Here is a 17,967-nt window from a genome sequence, read left to right on the forward strand (position 1 = left end):
GTATCTAACCAGCAGGTAAAGTTACTGAGTATTAATGGAACCTGAGAAAATGAACGACTAAAGTCAAAATATTTATAGAATAGTTTGATTAAAAAGTTACAAGATTTAATCTTATATTTACATTTTTACAGCACTATAACTGCACATATTCTAGAGTGCCACGGCGTGTGGGCGAGGTGAGCAGAGGTGAGGCGAGGATCCAAACGTGGGGAGGAAGACAGGCAGACAGGTAGGTAGGACGTTTATCATAACTTTTAATGAGAAACACGCAGGTCACTGAAACAATGGACCGACGCAAGACACAGAACTGAAGGGGCTTAAATACACGAGGGCCGGGAGCTAAGGTGATTGGGAAACGAGAGGCAGGTGGGAGCAATTAACGAGACACAAAGCTGAACCAAACAGGGAGACAGGACAGGGTGTGTCATAGAGTTAGTTTCCTCATCATCACAAAGTTTTAATATTCAAACATGCTCTTACTCCTACTGTGTCAGATCACTGCTGCACAACGTGAAGCCAGGATCTCACCTGGCTACGATTGCCGTGGACCAGATGGAGACACAGTTAAATCACGCTGAAGTGGTTCACCTGGCTCTGTTGAAACGGATAACAGATTGGGACAAGGACATGTGAGTTTTGTTTTTTCACCGGTGGATGAGAAGACCTGACTGGAACCAAAAGTCTGTCATCTTTTTTTAAACAACTGTTTTCCTGTAGCTTCAACTTGTCTGAGCTAATTATTCCCTCTTTTATTTCCTCTAATCTGGATTACTGTATTAGTCTTTTCACCTGCCTTATAAGAAAGAGCTGGACCACAACTTTTAACCGGACCACGCAAATAGAGCCAGAGCACGTCTGCTTCAGTCTTCACTGGTTTCCAGTGTTTCACATTCTGACCATCATTGTTAAAGCCCTGCATGGTCAGACTCCTCCCTACATCTGGACCCGCGAATGCCCAACCCTGAAATGTGAGCCTGACACACTTGTTTAGTGTCAAATGAAGGAAGAGCGGTGACTGAACCGAACTAGGGCTGCCACGACTAGTCGACGCGTCACGACGACGTCAACAAAAAAATAGTCGACGACTAATTTAACAGTCGATGCGTCGTTTATTGTATGAGCATTTTTAAAATCTCGCCTGCTGCAGCACGTTCGGCACGTTTGCTTCCTGCCCTGCTGCTTATGTAAGTGGAGGCACATGCGCTGTAGTGCCACTCCAGCTTAGCGTTCGCGCAGAATCACCGGAGAAAAAACACATCATTGCAAATCGACAGCGGAGCTCGAAGGTTTGGGAGCATTTTATGAAAACAACTGAGAAGCAAGTAGACTGCAAACTCTGTAAGGTGAAAGTTTCATTTCACGGGAGCACATCGGCGATGCACGAGCATCTTAAGAGGAAGCATGTGATGGCGGAGAATGAAGAATCACCTCTGTAAGTGTCCCTTTTAGCTGCTAGCATCATATGTGTAGCAACAGCAGTAGTGATGGTGATTATACGTTTAACATGAATATATATGTCACGTGTTAGCTCTAATGTTACAAACACCACTGATTTATCTTATCCCGCTGTGTTACAGTGCTAAAAGAAAGCGCTCTTCTACAATGGACAAGTTTCTCACAAGGCCAACCAAGTGCACACCGCAACAAGCCAACGCCCTGACTGAGGCCATTTTGAATATGCTGGTAACGGACATGAGGCCCCTTTCCATGGTTGGCGATGAAGGTTTTAAAGATATGATCAAGATGTTCAACCAAGAATACTATGAGAACTATCTACCAGGCCGGTCACATTTCACCACACTGATGGAAAGGAAATATGAGACGACCTTTGAAAAGGTGTGTGTGTGTGTGTGTGTGTGTGTGTGTGTGTGTGTGTGTGTGTGTGTGTGTGTGTGTGTGTGTGTGTGTGTGTGTGTGTGTGTGTGTGTGTGTGTGTGTGTGTGTGTGTGTGTGTGTGTGTGTGTGTGTGTGTGTGTGTGTGTGTGTGTGTGTGTGTGTGTGTGTGTGTGTGTGTGTGTGTGTGTGTGTGTGTGTGTGTGTGTCTATCTGGATACAAATAAAAAATTGAATTTTATGCATTTTATGATAGAATTAAGTTTGCTGACTGAGCTATTTAGAATCTAATATAAGTTAAAGCATAACATGTTTTTCTTCGTGTTAAATCCTAACCTGCTTTATGAATTAACAATATATCGGCAAATGAACTAACTTTAATATATTTTATCTTTATGGTAAAGCAGGCCCTCAGAGCTGTGACTGGTTCCCCGACCCTGACTGCTGACGTGTGGACCAGCCGTGCTACAGAGGCGTACCTTGGTGTTTCCTGCCATTTTCTGAGCGAAGACTGGAACATGAAAAGCTTCAACCTTGCCATCATGCCTCTAGAGGAGAGGCACACTGGCACAAATATAATGACTTGGATAGAAGAGGTTTTAGCTAAGTTTGAAGTCCTGCCTGTTAAAATAAAAGCAGTAGTTCATGACAGTGCTATGGTGGCAGCAATGAGACTGCTTGAAGAGAAACATGGATGGGCCTCTTTTTTTTTTGTATTTTAGTTTTTAGTTGCGTACATCTGATCTGTTTGACATTGTAGCATTTGTATTAACATGTTGCAACATAATTCATTAAAAGCAGTTTGATAAGCTATTGTCTTTATAATTAGATGGCACATAACTGATCATACATAGAACTAGAAGCTAATGATGGGTATATTAGAGCATCCTGGTGCAATAAGCTATACTTTTATGAATGACACCATTAGTCGCGACTAATCGTCACCAAACTGGCGACTGGTCGACTAATGAAATAGCCGTTTGTGGCAGCCCTAAACAGAACCTAAAAGGATGAGCAGCATCATGTTGAACCTCATGTTACCATGACAACAAACGTGTGATCCTGTCAGTCTCTGTGGAGCAGAGACAAAAGACAGACTGGTCAGAACCTTCTTGTTTAAATTTAAATAAACAACTAAAAATTTGCTCATGATTTCATCTTATTTGGTTGGTTTGTGAAAACATGGATCAAGGACGTGACAGCTGCGGGGCAACTGACCCTTTAATAGTCTCAACATGAACTCATATGGTTGTAATGATTGTTGCACACCTAGAGAAAACATGATTGTTCCTTTGAAGCATTGGAGTCCAAGTCCTGTGGTTAGAAAGTGTGAGAAAATGACCTACGGCTGCTCCCTCAGGAAGACTTTGTGATTGTTATTGACCAACATCCTTGCTTCAGAAACCACCTTTAGAAGGAAACAAACTTTTATGCAGTTATGTTTTACGGAAGGATGCATGCTAAGTGAAAAAATGTGCTAATTAACCCTTTAACTTCCACACAAAATGGATATTACAGTAATGATATTGTAAGGTAAGGACATTTACCTTTTTAAAGGGACACTTTACAACTTTTTCATATTTTTAACCCTCCCACTGTCTTTATGGGTGACCCCGCGAGGAAAGTTGACCATTGAGCAGGATTGATGGTTTATCCCTTGAGGTCCACATGGCAGGGGTGAGGTGGTGCTCACTCCTCACTCCTCGCGGGGTCACACCCATTAGGACAGTGGGAGGGTTCAATAGTTTTCTTGAGCTAAAATGACCCTTTACAGGGTTAATGAAAAGCCACTCAGGCCCTATCGCCCCCTGTGGCCAGAATTTTCCACTTGTAACTTCAGACTGGAGGGCCCCTCTGTTAGTATTGAGCTGACATACCTGGTGCTGCAGTCTGGCTCCAGCATGTTTCCTGCATGTTTTAGATCATGAACACAGCTTTGTTTAATTTAGTGATGAATCACTCCTGTAGACACTAAGGCTTTAGTCATGCTTCTCCGTCAGCTCCGAAAGGGAGAGACACGCATGGACGGACGGAGACATTTTGCTCTTATACTTCTCCGTCTCCTGGGGAGTGTTGCAAAGCAATTCCCCGCCAGGACACCAGAGGGTGTAGCGCTGTTCTGTGGTATCCTGTCATGTATCCGGTCCAAGATAGTGTGTTTATATTGTGTTTATTTGTATATAAGAGACTTTTTAACAGACAAATTTGTTTCTCATTCTCCTCCACCTCTTCATGCGTTCGTCACCTCTAAACCCACGTTTCCTGTCATTTCCGTCCACAAATAAAACGCCTGCTGTGCATCTTTTCACTCCTCCAGTAACAGAGAAATTAATCCATGCTTTCGTTCTTTTTTAAACACAGAAACAGTTTTGTTTACCTGTTTGTAGCTACGGTTTCGCCGACAGCTGCCGGCTTCTTCAGGCTGACGCTGATGGTGGCGCGTCACTTCCTTCTCCGTTTATCTGCGGGCAGCAGAGGACGTTGTCGCCCTCTACTGCCCGCTCTCCCCTCTCCGACGATGCAGTCCCATGCGTGGTCCAGCGTGTAAACTCCGTCGTCCCTGTTCATGGTCCCACATCCACGTCTCCTTATCTCTATTGCTTCCTTGATCCATCTTTTGTATTTTTGTTGTTCAGTGGTTATGATCCGTGTGCTGTCCCAGTCCATTATGTGGTTTTCTCTTAAGCAATGATCTGTTACGGCTGACTTTTTTATTGTACTTTCTGCTTCTTCTTTTGCTGCTCTTGTGTGTTTACGATTTGCCTCTTTCTCACACTCCTTTCTGTGTTCTATTGTCCGTGTATTGAGTTGGCGTCCGGTTTCTCCTATGTATGTTTTATTGCATATTTTGCATGGGATTTCGTAGATGACTCCACATTTTTGTCCAGCTGATATTTTGTCTTTTGGGTGTACTAATCTGTTTCTAACTGTTGTGTATGGCTTTGTTGGTGTGTTTATGTTGTGTTTTTTCATTGTTGCTCTTATTTTTTCCGTTATGCCTCTGATGTATGGTAGGGTTATCACTGGTTTTGGTTCTTGTCTTTCTGGGTTTCTGGTTCTTTTTTTGGGTTGTTCTTTGCTTTCTGTTTTTGTTTGTTGTTTTCCTTTGTTTATTGCCCATGTCGGGTATCTGCAGGTCTTTAAAGCGTGTTGTATGTGTTTGTCCTCTTGTTTACGGTCTCTCTCTTCTGTTATTATGTTTGCTCGGTGATATAATTTTCTGATTACTGACATTTTGTGTATGGTGGGGTGTTCTGATGTCCATAATAAATATTGGTCTGTGTGTGTTGGATTCCTGTATGTGTTTATGTTTAGGGTCCCGTCGGTCTGCCTGGTGATTTTCATGTCCATAAATGCTATGCTGCCTTCTGTTTCTAACTCATAAGTGAATTTTATGTTGCCCGTGTCGTCAATATTGTTTAAGTGTTGTGTTAGTGTTTCTGTTTGACCTTTTGGTATGATTTCCAGTATGTCGTCTACGTAGCGTTTCCATAGTTTTATTTTGCAGTTTGGGGGGGTGGTGGCTATGGCTTTTTGTTCCAGGTCTTCCATGAAAAACTCGCACAGGGTGGCTGATAACGGGTTACCCATGGCGAAGCCTTCCAGTTGTTTGTATATTGTGTTGTCGTATGTGAAGTAAGTGGAGTTAGCTACCAGTCCTATCAGTTGTGCTATGTCATCTGCTGTGAGGTTTGTCCTTTTATGTAAAGTTTTGTCTTGTCTGATTCTGTTAACTACTATGTCTATGGTTTTTTGGGTTGGTGTTTTTGTGAACAGAGATGTGACGTCATGTGAGATGAGTATGTCGTTGTCTTCTATTGTAATTTCCTTTAGTTCTTTTGCCAATTCTATGCTATTTTTGCAGTGTTGGTCTGTATTTCCTAATAACGGGCTGATGATTCTGCTGATATCTTTTGCCATGTTGTATGTTGGTGTACCTATGCTGTCAACTATTGGTCTAAGTGGGGTGTTTTGTTTATGTATTTTTGGTGTTCCATATATTCTTGGTGTTATGTTTGCTGTGGGAATCCAGTGTTTGTACATTTTTTCTGTTATTTTGCCTTTTTCGTGCAGTGGCTTCAGTAATTTTTTCATGTTTTTCTTAATGTTTTCTGTTGGATCTTTTTTAAGTATTTCATATGTATTTTTGTCCTCTAGCATCTGTTTCATCTGTTGTTTATATTTTTCTCTGTCCATAACTACTGTGGTTCTTCCTTTATCTGCCGGTAGAATAATTATCTGTTCATTTTTGGATAAAGCTGTCATGGCTGATTGTTCTTCTTTTGTAATATTGCTGTGTTGAATTTGGCTGTTTTTTAATATCCCAGCTATGTTATTTCTGAGTTCTGCTTTCTTTCCCTCATCTGTGATCTGTTGACATGCTAGTTCTGTTGCTACAATAAATTCATCATATGGTATTTCTTTTGGTGTGACTGCAAAGTTTAAACCTTTCTTTAATATGCTTTCTTCTGCTTCTGTTAGTTTGTATTGTGAAATGTTACATACCCATGAGTTTGGTGTGGAGTTGCCTTGTATTTCTCCCCTCTTTTTCTTGTTTATGAGTCTGTTTAACTTCTTTATGTGTCTTTCTTTCACTTTTATGAACTCTTGTTCCTGTTTTTCCATCATGTGTCCTTTAATTAGTTCCTCCATTTGTTTATCAAGTTTGTAATTCCTTTTCAAGTCCAGGTGTCCTCTTTCCAGTTCGTCCTCCACACGCCTCTGTTTGGTTATGACGTTCCTTATCCTCTCCTTGAGCAGTGCTCTCTGTGCTCTTTCTATTATATTTTGTGCTGTCTGGGTCCGGATCGATGTTTTCAGCTGTAGGCTTGTGGGTGTGATGTTTTCGTCCCGGCATCTTAAACAGAAGCGAAGGTGGTTTCTTAGACGTGCGCGTTTCTGGTGTAATCGTTCCAAACGGCGGAAGTCCTTCGTTCCTTGTTGTCCGTATTTCTCTTTGAACATCTTAGGTGTGTTCTTGCTGTGTCTTTGTAAATCCATGCTTTCGTTCTTTTTTAAACACAGAAACAGTTTTGTTTACCTGTTTGTAGCTACGGTTTCGCCGACAGCTGCTTCAGAACACCCCACCATACACAAAATGTCAGTAATCAGAACATTATATCACCGAGCAAACATAATAACAGAAGAGAGAGACCGTAAACAAGAGGACAAACACATACAACACGCTTTAAAGACCTGCAGATACCCGACATGGGCAATAAACAAAGGAAAACAACAAACAAAAACAGAAAGCAAAGAACAACCCAAAAAAAGAACCAGAAACCCAGAAAGACAAGAACCAAAACCAGTGATAACCCTACCATACATCAGAGGCATAACGGAAAAAATAAGAGCAACAATGAAAAAACACAACATAAACACACCAACAAAGCCATACACAACAGTTAGAAACAGATTAGTACACCCAAAAGACAAAATATCAGCTGGACAAAAATGTGGAGTCATCTACGAAATCCCATGCAAAATATGCAATAAAACATACATAGGAGAAACCGGACGCCAACTCAATACACGGACAATAGAACACAGAAAGGAGTGCGAGAAAGAGGCAAATCGTAAACACACAAGAGCAGCAAAAGAAGAAGCAGAAAGTACAATAAAAAAGTCAGCCGTAACAGATCATTGCTTAAGAGAAAACCACATAATGGACTGGGACAACACACGGATCATAACCACTGAACAACAAAAATACAAAAGATGGATCAAGGAAGCAATAGAGATAAGGAGACGTGGATGTGGGACCATGAACAGGGACGACGGAGTTTACACGCTGGACCACGCATGGGACTGCATCGTCGGAGAGGGGAGAGCGGGCAGTAGAGGGCGACAACGTCCTCTGCTGCCCGCAGATAAACGGAGAAGGAAGTGACGCGCCACCATCAGCGTCAGCCTGAAGAAGCCGGCAGCTGTCGGCGAAACCGTAGCTACAAACAGGTAAACAAAACTGTTTCTGTGTTTAAAAAAGAACGAAAGCATGGATTTACAAAGACACAGCAAGAACACACCTAAGATGTTCAACAGAGAAATTAAACGTTCATGTTTTTAGAGTTTTTTCACGAGGTATTCTTCAAGCTTCTCCGTGTCTGCTGCTAGTTATCCTCGGCTCTCTTTATGTTTTTGAGGGCGCAATGACGGCAGTGTAGACGACAGCGGTGCCCTGACCAATCACAAGCTTGCGTTCTCTGTCTTGACGGATGGATGTTAAGAAAAGAGAGCTCGACTCCATCCGTCCGTCCTTGCGGGGCTCTCCAGCAGGCCCGCAAGGACGGATAATGGCGTTGCGTGTCTCCGCACTGACGCAGACGCAGAAGCATGACTCAGGCTTAATGAAGGCTGGGGAGACATTTCAGCTGTTAGACTAACGTGGTAAAAAGACGAACACACAATGAAGAGATGAGTTTTGCTTTTGGTTCTACAAACGGACACTAGGGGGTGCTAAAAGCAAGCCAATACGGCCTAGTTCCCCTTTTTTCAAACACACCCATTTAGATGTTGTTTTTACTTTATTAGTTTTCTTTCTGGATAAAATTCAGAGTTTGATCAAAAATATGGGCTTAAATATGCACTTTAAGTAACGACCTGTCGGGTAAAGGGCTAATACGCATCAGCACAAGACAAGCACCAAACATGTTTCTGATCACCAGCTTGGACTCAATCAAGCAAGAAAATCACTCAAAGCCTGGACTTGAGTCTTCCATTAAACGTCCAAGAAACGGAAGCCCAACCACGGTGGAAGCTGCCCAGTTTCTGGCTTGATGTCAACAAACATGAAACACATAGAATGGACAACATGAAAAACAGCCTTTCACCAATTCTGTTGTAGTTTTTCAGACAGAGTCCATCTTTAGAAATCAGACCCTGATGGTGCCAAGTAAACACTGGCACATGTCCCTATGCTTTATATTTTCACACAATGTGTCTTCTAAACAGCGGGCCTCCTGCCTGATGCTGAGCACAGGCCTGCACAACATCTGCCACCATCTATCAGCAGAGGATTATGGGCCGCTGGAGGAGGATTAATTTGTTGCTAATCTTAACTTCTCAGTGGGTGATTGTGCACTGGGCTGCATCCACAACAGCCAACGCACACACACGCACACGCACACACACACACGCACACACACACACACACACACACACACACACACACACACACACACACACACACACACACACACACACACACACACACACACACACACTGCACTGATTAGGTCCAAACACTGACAAGCAATTTAGATTTGTGTTTTCATGCACAGGGTGTGTTATCGGCCAACACATAATGAAGTGCAACAGCCTGACGGGGATCTGGGTGAACAATGGAAGCTAGCAGAGGAGGAGAGATACAGGTGATTAGCCAGTGTTGGCACAGCTTCATTTATTAAAGCTCGGCAAGAACTCAAGGAAGTGACTTTGTTATTGTGTTGGTAATAAAAGCGACCACGTCTCCGGTGATGATTGGCTACCCGCGTCGCTGCATAGTTAGAGCAGCGAGTTTAATCTGCCTAATGATGATTACAAGCCTAAAGACAATACACAGGCAATTATGGCTCATAGTCCGCACCTTGGGTTTTCGTAGAACAGAACTATCAATAGTTCTCTCCAAAGTAACTCAGCCATGTTATCAGTTTGTGTGAAAAAATGCAGGGAAGCTTTGATGGGCAGCTGTGTGCTGCAGGGTTGTAAAAATGTCAATATTACCAAGGTTACTGTATAATTACATTCACTCTGAAACAGCTTCAAAGGACATTTTACCGAGGTAAAAATAACTTTTTATGACACCATAATGGGAGGGGCTGCAGACAGCTGTTTTGTACCTGGAGACGGACAGATTTTCTTCAGTTATCTCAGAGATGTGTACTGATAAATGACCAGGAAAATGTATATGCACACTAGAAGGCTCGGTAGACTGAGAAGTCAGATTAAAAGGTGCACAGCATCCCATTAAGGCACTGGTTATGTTCCCATCCCAGTAATTACTACCGTAACTGACTGGTATAAGAATTTATTAATTTGAATAAACAGCGTTTCATTACTTAACATTTTACTTTTATTCACCAAGATATCACCCTAAATCTCTTCTTGTGTGGAAACAAAGAATAACAACAGGAAGAATGAGTTAAAAAAGTGAGAAATCCTATTCTGAAGAGAACATCTGTCAAGTTCAAGTCAGATTTAGTTTAAATAACACATTTAAATTTTACTTCTATGGCCCGAAGTGCTAAAAAATCTAACAAATTAAAAATGAACAATACTAAAAACTGGTCAACAATACTACTACTAAATGACAATAAAAAGATTGTATCAATGAGCATTAAACTTGAGCATTAAACCACAGATCTGAGACGAATAAAGCCAAAGAGCAGCTGCAGCCAAAGTCTTCAAGTTGGTCTGATTAGCAGCTCCTGCGGGAGCATTAGCAGATGGACGGATCCAAGGTGGTATTATAGGTGTCCTGTCAAGCAGGAGCAGGCTGCTGCTGGGATGAAAGCTCAGTAGGAGACGTGTGAAAGGCAGCGAGGCACATCAGGGAGGAGAAAAGGAAGGCTCTAAATTCTGTCACAGGTAATATATAACGGCACTGGTCAAGCAGAAATCCACTAAAGAGAAGCAGAAAGGCAGAAAAAACTCTAAACGCTGGAGAGGTGAGTCCTGTGTGGATGGGTTGTTAAAAGAGGAGAATAAAGATCCAGAAACCAAGCAGAGAGCTGGAGGAGAGGATGGGGCTGCAGGGGGCAAAGACACCAAACTGTGGTCTTAAACTAGGAAAAGGGAGGATATGATGATGAAGGGATAACAGCCATGAAGAAGTCAAGGAAGACAGAAGCAAAACAAGGAAACTGGAAAAAGACTAAAGCTTTTCCGCCATCTTTTCTCCTCCTCAACCCCCTTCAGAAGGTAAATGTAACCGGATTACAGGATACAATAAGATAATTAAAAGAAAAAATAAACAAATGGGCCAATAATTAGGTTCGGGGAGAATTGGAGGTTGTTTAAGAATGACTGGAGTCACGGGTATAGCATGAAACGGTTTATATACTAAATTTTAATAATAATGGGAAATATAACACATAAAGATAACACACAAAAACAGATGAAAACAATCGACAATAGTAAAATGCTCGGTATGAGATTTGATCATATGAGTCACAAGTCAGCCGGCGTCAAGTCAAATCCCCACGCTTGGGGTGAAAGTCAGAGTCCGGTGGTGCGATTTTTTTCCTACCGCACCGTTGAGATTGTTCACAGAAGAGAGCAGTCTGCTCTTCAGTTACTTGAGATGTCCTGGTTCGTTCAGTGGTTAAGGCTCGCCATCTCCCTCGTCAGGAAGAAATCCAGTTCTCGTTCCAAGTGAGTGATCATAGGAGTCGGGATCAAACCCAAGGAAAAAAAAAACCCAGCCTGTAAACAACAGGACTGTTAGCGAGTTGGCATCGACCCTTCTCGTCACATCACAGCATAAAGTCTTACAGACTTAAACAAATACTTCACTCTATTGGCATAGCCAATCATGTTTGGGTTCACAGTTCAACTAACATAACATCAATTTGATTGTCTATTAAAATAATTCTCAGTAGCTCTGGAAATATAATTACATATGACAACAATTGTTCAGCTCAATAGGCTCAGTTAGATTCTATTACTCTACACTATTCAACAAGAAATACATTCATGACAACAAGGATACATTTAGTTGTGTTTCTATACAGCATTGTGACACCTTGTATATCTGTAACACAATAAATAAATAAATAAATAAATAAATAAATAAATAAATAAAATGTTCTATAACAAAATTCAACAAAATATAAATTCTGGTCCTTTGGTCCACCTTTGTAAAATAATTCCTCCCTAATCAGTTAGCTTTTATTTATTTTTATTTATCTATTTTTTTTATTATTAAATGTTTGGTTAAGGGACGCATTGCTAATTCTATGGCGTTAGCTATAACGCCCCTGAGGACCTTGTACATCTAGGCCGTACCACCATTAACTGGCGGTTTGAGCCGTTAACTCCTGGGAATCCCATATGCCCTACCGCCGTTAACTGGCGGTTTGAGCCGTTAACTCCTATATGCCCTACCACCGTTAACTGGTAGTTTGAGATGTTAACTCCTGGGATCTAACGTCTAGCAGCCCACTGCTGTCACCTCGGTTGCTGTAATTAGCTTTTTGAATTTAATAATTTACTGAATTTAATCTCATTCACTCACCAACGCGCTCCAACGGTTCCCTCCTACAGAGGATTGGTTCACTCTGTCGTCTCCACACAAATCTATAAGAATGGAATTAATTTGATAAGCTATTTAAGTTTCCTTTTTTTTTTTTAAGTTGCATCGTTAGCTTTTTCTCTTCTTTTTTCTTTACTCACCGCGTTGGTTCCAAGTTCCTAGCTCTTATTAGAAGGAGTCAAGTCCGCCTCTCCCTCTATCTATGCGGCACCCAAATCAGGGTTCTTCACGGCCTCGACCGTTGTTTTTTTTTCTCTCTCTCTCTCTCTCTCTAACCGTTCAGTCTTTGCTTTCTGTATCTGCGTGCTGCACAGCCGTTTGTCTCTCCTCTCGCTCAGCTGCGTCGCACGGTTTTATTTCGCGGAGGCGGGACTTATTTCTCTCAGCCAATGAAATTTCAGATTCCCACCTGGACCAATAGTATACAGCTTTCCTCTTCTGTTTCTGTTAGGGATGTTCAAGATTCTTGTTTTAACCGATGTTTAATATTAAACTCGTTATTTTAGTTATTCACCCTTCCAATAATTCATTATGAAATTATCTATTAGTTAATTAGATATCTATTAATTAGTATTGTTAATTTCCTTAATTTATATTTTATATTTTATCTAAATTGAGGATGGATCATATTAGTAAGCCAATTAGTTAATACCTCATTAAGGTTCTAGCTTCTGGGTTACATCCTCCCCCATTAAATATCATGCACGTCCCTGTGCATTGTTTCTACGGGGTACACAACTTCTTGAGTAAGAGAGTCAATAAAAGCTTTATTAAGTCCTTGGAAAAGGGACCTAACTACGGTCACTAGTGGATTGCCCAATTGAGAGTAAGTTAGTCTTTGAGGAGGCTGACTACTTCGTTCAGATCTCCTGACATACATCTCTGGTTGCACAGTATCATGCTCATCCGTTTCGGTTTGATTCTCAACTGAGACAGGACGAAGTGAGCTCTCTGTTTCCGACAGAGCTGATGAGCTATTCTCTAAGACTTTGGTCTTTTCAGATGTATGTGTCTGATCGTGTATGATGGGTTCAAAACTTACATCACGTTGCTGCGACTTTAGGACACCATCCAATTGAGGTAGGTTTGTGTTAGTTTCATCCCCCGTTTCTACGTCAGGTAAGTATAATTCGTTTTTTTTCGTTTTTTCAGGTAAGTATGTTGCTGCTTCTTTCACTCTTTCAGGTAAGAATGTCGCAGTTTCACTCATTCTGTCAGGTAAGAATGTTTCGGTGTTGATGCCTTTGTCAAGTAAGGACAATTCAGCATTTTCATTACCAGCTAAGGTTGGTTCCTTGCGATCCCCTGTGTGTAAGGATAGTGTGTTTTGTTGTTGAATATTATTTACCGGTCCTGAATCTGCTATGAGTTCCCTATTTGGCAAGGTGACCTCTATTTGATAGGATGGTCGGTTTAGCACTTGTGGAAGATCAGAGTAATAAAACTCATCTACCTCTTCGTCAAGTGGCTCATCTGGGTCAGGTTCTAAGGCTGAACTCTGTCTTGTATGAGGTCTGCTAGGTTTCGTAACGCGTTCTGTTTCATTTTCTAATGAAGAGAGAAAACCACAAGGCAGTAAAAGATCTCTGTGGAGTGTTCTGTTGGGTCCTTCTCCGTTCTCTGGTTTTACAGTGTATACTGGCAAGTTTTCCATCTGTTTGAGAACTATATACACTGTTTGCTCCCATTTGTCTGCTAATTTATGCTTTTCTCTTAAGCGAAGATTTCGGACTAAAACACGATCTCCCACACCTAGTGTGGACTCACGAATGTTTCTGTCGAACCGTTCTTTGTTCTTCCTCGCTGTTTTTTGAGAGTTTTTTATGACAATGTCATAACTCTGTTCCAGATGACTCTTCAGTTCTTTAACATACTGAGAATGAGTTATAGAGGGCTTGTTCAAATGCGGTAACCCAAAGGCAATATCTATAGGCAACCGAGGCTGCCTACCGAACATTAGCTCGTAGGGAGAGTATCCCGTCACGTCATTTTTTGTACAATTGTACGAGTGAGTAAGTGGTTTTACAAAATCGCGCCAGTGATGTTTCTCAGTGGCTTGTAAAGTTCCCAACATGCTGAGTAATGTACGATTGTACCGTTCAACGGGGTTGCCACGAGGGTGATAAGGGCTCGTTCTGACTTTACGGATACCAAGTAAAGAACAAAGTTCCTTGATTGTACGTGATTCGAAATCCCGTCCCTGATCACTATGAAGACGCTCAGGAAACCCGTAGTGGACTAAAAAATGTTCCCACAGGTTCTTCGCGACGGTGGTGGCTTTCTGATCTTTGGTTGGGATGGACACTGCATACTTTGTAAAATGGTCTGTAATCACTAAGACATCTTTAGTGTTCTTACTGTCTGGTTCTATGGAGAGAAAATCCATGCAAACTAACTCCATAGGTCTGGTGGTGGTAATACTCACCATTGGAGCAGCTTTGTCAGGGAGGGCCTTCCGACGGATACATCTTTCGCAAGTTTTAACTTTGATTTCGATATCACTAGCCATTCTTGGCCAGTAAAAACGGGACCGAATGAGATCTGTCGTACGTTCAACCCCAAGATGCCCCATATCATCATGTAGGCTTTGCATGACTGTTGAACGTAATGAATCAGGCAAGACTAACTGCAATGATGTCTCTGGTCCTAATTGGCGTCTCCGGTACAGTAAATCATTTTGAAACTCAAACCGTTTCCACTCTCTCAAAAGGTTAAGAACCACCGGGGGTTCTGCAATAGTATCAGTTGGCGGTTTATTGTCAGTCATAAGCAGCTGAATGACTCGGCCAATGGTTGGATCTTTCCTCTGCAAGGAGACAAGGTCAGCATGGTTATACTTGGGCACAGCAAAGAAACTGTCACTATTGTCTTCCAACTGGAATAGGTCTGGAATGGCCGCTGCAGACATGGCAAGTGACTGAACTAAACCACAAGGAGAATCAGTCTCATCCAAGACCATGTGCTTTTGGCATGTTGCCTTCACTGCTTCGGCTTGAAGTTGAAGCTCAACTTCTTTGACAGAGGATAAAAGATGAGATCGGAACTCATCTAGTCGTTGGCATTCCTCAGTGAATTTTGAGTTGTCTTCAGGTTTATCATGCAGCCTCCTAGACAGGCCATCCGCGTCAACGTTCTGTGTACCTGCACGGTATCTGATGTCAAAATTATAGGTGGACAACGCAGCTAGCCAACGATAGCTCGTTGCATCGAGTTTTGCCGTTGTTAAGAGGTAAGTTAACGGATTATTATCAGTAATGACAGTGAATGTGTTCCCATACAAATAGTCATGAAACTTATCTGTTATGGCCCACTTTAAGGCTAGAAACTCCAACTTGTGCGCAGGGTACCTAGTTTCACTAGAGCTTAAACCGCGACTTGCATAAGCGATTACCTGTGTGACACCGTTTTGCACTTGGTATAGCGCTGCACCGAGTCCGGTCGTACTAGCATCTGTGTGTACTAGATATGGGAGTTTTGCGTCAGCGTAGCCAAGAACTGGCGAAGTGGTAAGTTTTTCAATAATAGTTTGAAAGGACTTCTCACAGTCTTGGCTCCAACGATTCCCAAAGGGTTCTTTGGGGTTCAAGTACTTTGATCTACATGGTGGTGTTTTAAAGTTTTTCCGTTTGGGTGGATAACCAGCCGTGAGAGATGTTAGTGGCTTGACAATATTTGAGTAATCTTTAACGAAGCGTCGGTAATAACCGGTAAATCCTAAGAAAGATTGGAGTTCCTTCAAAGTCTGAGGCTTCGGCCATGTTTTGAGTGCTTCCACCTTATCTGGATCGGTTTTTATGCCATCTCGAGATACTATATGTCCAAGATAACGCACAGATGTCTGGAAAAAACGACACTTATCTGGTGATAGCTTGAGTCCGTATTCTCTAAGCCGTTCAAGAACGTGAGAAAGTCTGGTTTCGTGTTCTTCCAAGGAGTTGGAAAAGACGATCAAGTCGTCTAGGAAAACTAACACTTCCTTCAGATTAATGTCCTTCATACACTTTTCCATAACCCGTTGGAAAGTGCTTGGAGCATTTGTTATTCCTTGTGGCATACGGTTAAATTCATAAAACCCAAACGGGCAAACAAAAGCAGTTTTAGGTTTATCCTTTTCACACATCTCTATTTGATAGTAACCTGACTTGAGGTCCATCACAGAAAACCACTGTGATCCAGCGAGAGCAGAAAAGGACTCCTCCAAGTTAGGCAGGGCATATGCGTCGCGAATGGTTTGCAGATTAAGCTTTCTATAGTCTATACATAGACGTACCTCACCATTCTTTTTCCGAACTACCACTATTGGTGAGGCAAATGGAGACTCCGACTCTCTTATTATACCGGTTTCCAAGAGGGCTTCCAAATGTTTTCTCACGGCTTCATAATCATGTGGATGGATCGGCCGAGATTTCTGTTTGAATGGGGTCTCGTCTTTTAAGTTGATGTGATGTCTTATCTGTTGTGTATGACCAAAATCAAGATCGTGGTGCGAAAACACATCGGAGTAAGTGTTAAGTTTGTTGGTGATCCTCCCTTTCCATTCTTCGGACAAGGGCGAAGTACCGAAGTCAAAACTGAGAGGAGGGTTTGAAGGTGAAGTCTGTTGCTGCGAACTACACGCCGCAAGTACTTTCTGATCACTTTTGTCAGGTTCTGGATATGGCATAACACGATCGGCTTTAACTAACTCAGCGATCACACAGTTAGTGGGTAATGTGATGTCATGGTTAGTTTCGTTTCTTAGTACAACAGGTACTTTGTATGGACCATGTGAAGGTAAGGAAATGAGGCAACAGTCTACAATTATACCCCCTGGTAGAGAACCATTGGTGGGTTGTTCAATGAGTGCATAAGGCTCATGCTTGTTTTGGCTGGGTTGCATAAACCCTTCTAGTAACAGTTTTTTATTTGCAGGGAGAACTTCTTGGGTTCTCCCTCGAAGCTTCACCACACCAACTCGTCCATCTTTGCTTTGTTTTTTTCTGACTGCTAAGGCTTTTAGCACGTGTTGGTACCCATAAGAGAGTGCCTTGGAATCAGGTAAGTTATTGGCAGACAATTGCTCATACAAAGGATCGAGTGTGTTTGTGCCAATGAGTAGTGGTGTATCAGAGTTTGAGCTTATATCCGGAACCACTAACGCAAGGGTAGGTAACTCAAGTCCAGACTGATCGAGCTCTTTTGGAAATGTGACACTTATCTCTATGTATCCTAAATAAGGAACTGCTTGACCGTTTGCGCCCTCGACTTCTAACAGATTACTGATGGGTTTAATTGAGAGGTCAGGTAAGTGTTCTTGGTAAAAAGAATTGGCAATGGTGGTTACCTGGGACCCTGAATCCAGTAAACAATTACATTCAACACTGTTAACTGAGACTGTAGCTGTGCATCGCCCACCCACTAATCTTTTGGGAAGTTTTGGCACTGAATGAGCATGAACTGGCTTGCAAAAAAGTCTCTCTGTCCTTTCCTTAGAGGGACTTGGTTCTACTTTAGCACCTATCTGTCCCACGATAGGAGCTTCTACCGGTTTAAAGGAGGAGACTGAGCAATTGGCTTTGACATCTCCCACTCGCGCTGCTTCTGTCTAAGAGCAAGTCTTTTAGTTGCAACTAGTGCTGGATTTGGCTCGTTGCTACAGCTAGAAGCTATGTGCCCATCTTCTCCGCACTTAAAACAGTATCCAGGCTTTGGTCTGGGCACCACTGCTGTTATCTGCTGAATCTGTTTGGGCTCATCTGGAATTTTAGTCCCCACACGGGGTTTTGACTCTTTTTGAGTTTTCTTTGCCTTTTTATCTGTGTTGTTAACCTTAAGCTGTGCAATTTGGCTCCTGAGCTCAGCGATTTGTTTGCGTAAGTCATCACAGTTATCATCTATTTCCA

General features: G+C 42.1%; 2 protein-coding genes across 5 annotated transcripts in view; one reads left to right on the plus strand and one right to left on the minus strand.

Moving 5' to 3' along the window:
- chst11 (carbohydrate (chondroitin 4) sulfotransferase 11) overlaps window positions 1-17,967 on the minus strand; it is a 134,373-nt gene that overhangs the window by 57,649 nt on the left and 58,757 nt on the right. The window lies entirely within an intron of this gene.
- LOC129162952 (uncharacterized) lies at window positions 314-2,644 on the plus strand. Of its 3 annotated transcripts, none has more exons than XM_054739464.2 (3): window positions 314-629; window positions 1,578-1,836; window positions 2,238-2,644. In XM_054739464.2, the coding sequence occupies exons 1-3, from the start codon at window positions 553-555 to the stop codon at window positions 2,553-2,555; spliced, it is 654 nt and encodes a 217-aa protein (XP_054595439.1). In that variant the 5' UTR covers window positions 314-552; the 3' UTR covers window positions 2,556-2,644. The 3 variants fall into 3 exon arrangements, with proteins under 3 accessions (XP_054595439.1, XP_054595437.1, XP_054595438.1); XM_054739462.2 differs by having other exon boundaries at window positions 332-1,432; XM_054739463.2 differs by having other exon boundaries at window positions 332-1,432; window positions 2,241-2,644.

The sequence above is a fragment of the Nothobranchius furzeri genome, chromosome 1 (assembly GCF_043380555.1).
Source record: "Nothobranchius furzeri strain GRZ-AD chromosome 1, NfurGRZ-RIMD1, whole genome shotgun sequence".
Lineage (NCBI taxonomy): Eukaryota > Metazoa > Chordata > Actinopteri > Cyprinodontiformes > Nothobranchiidae > Nothobranchius > Nothobranchius furzeri.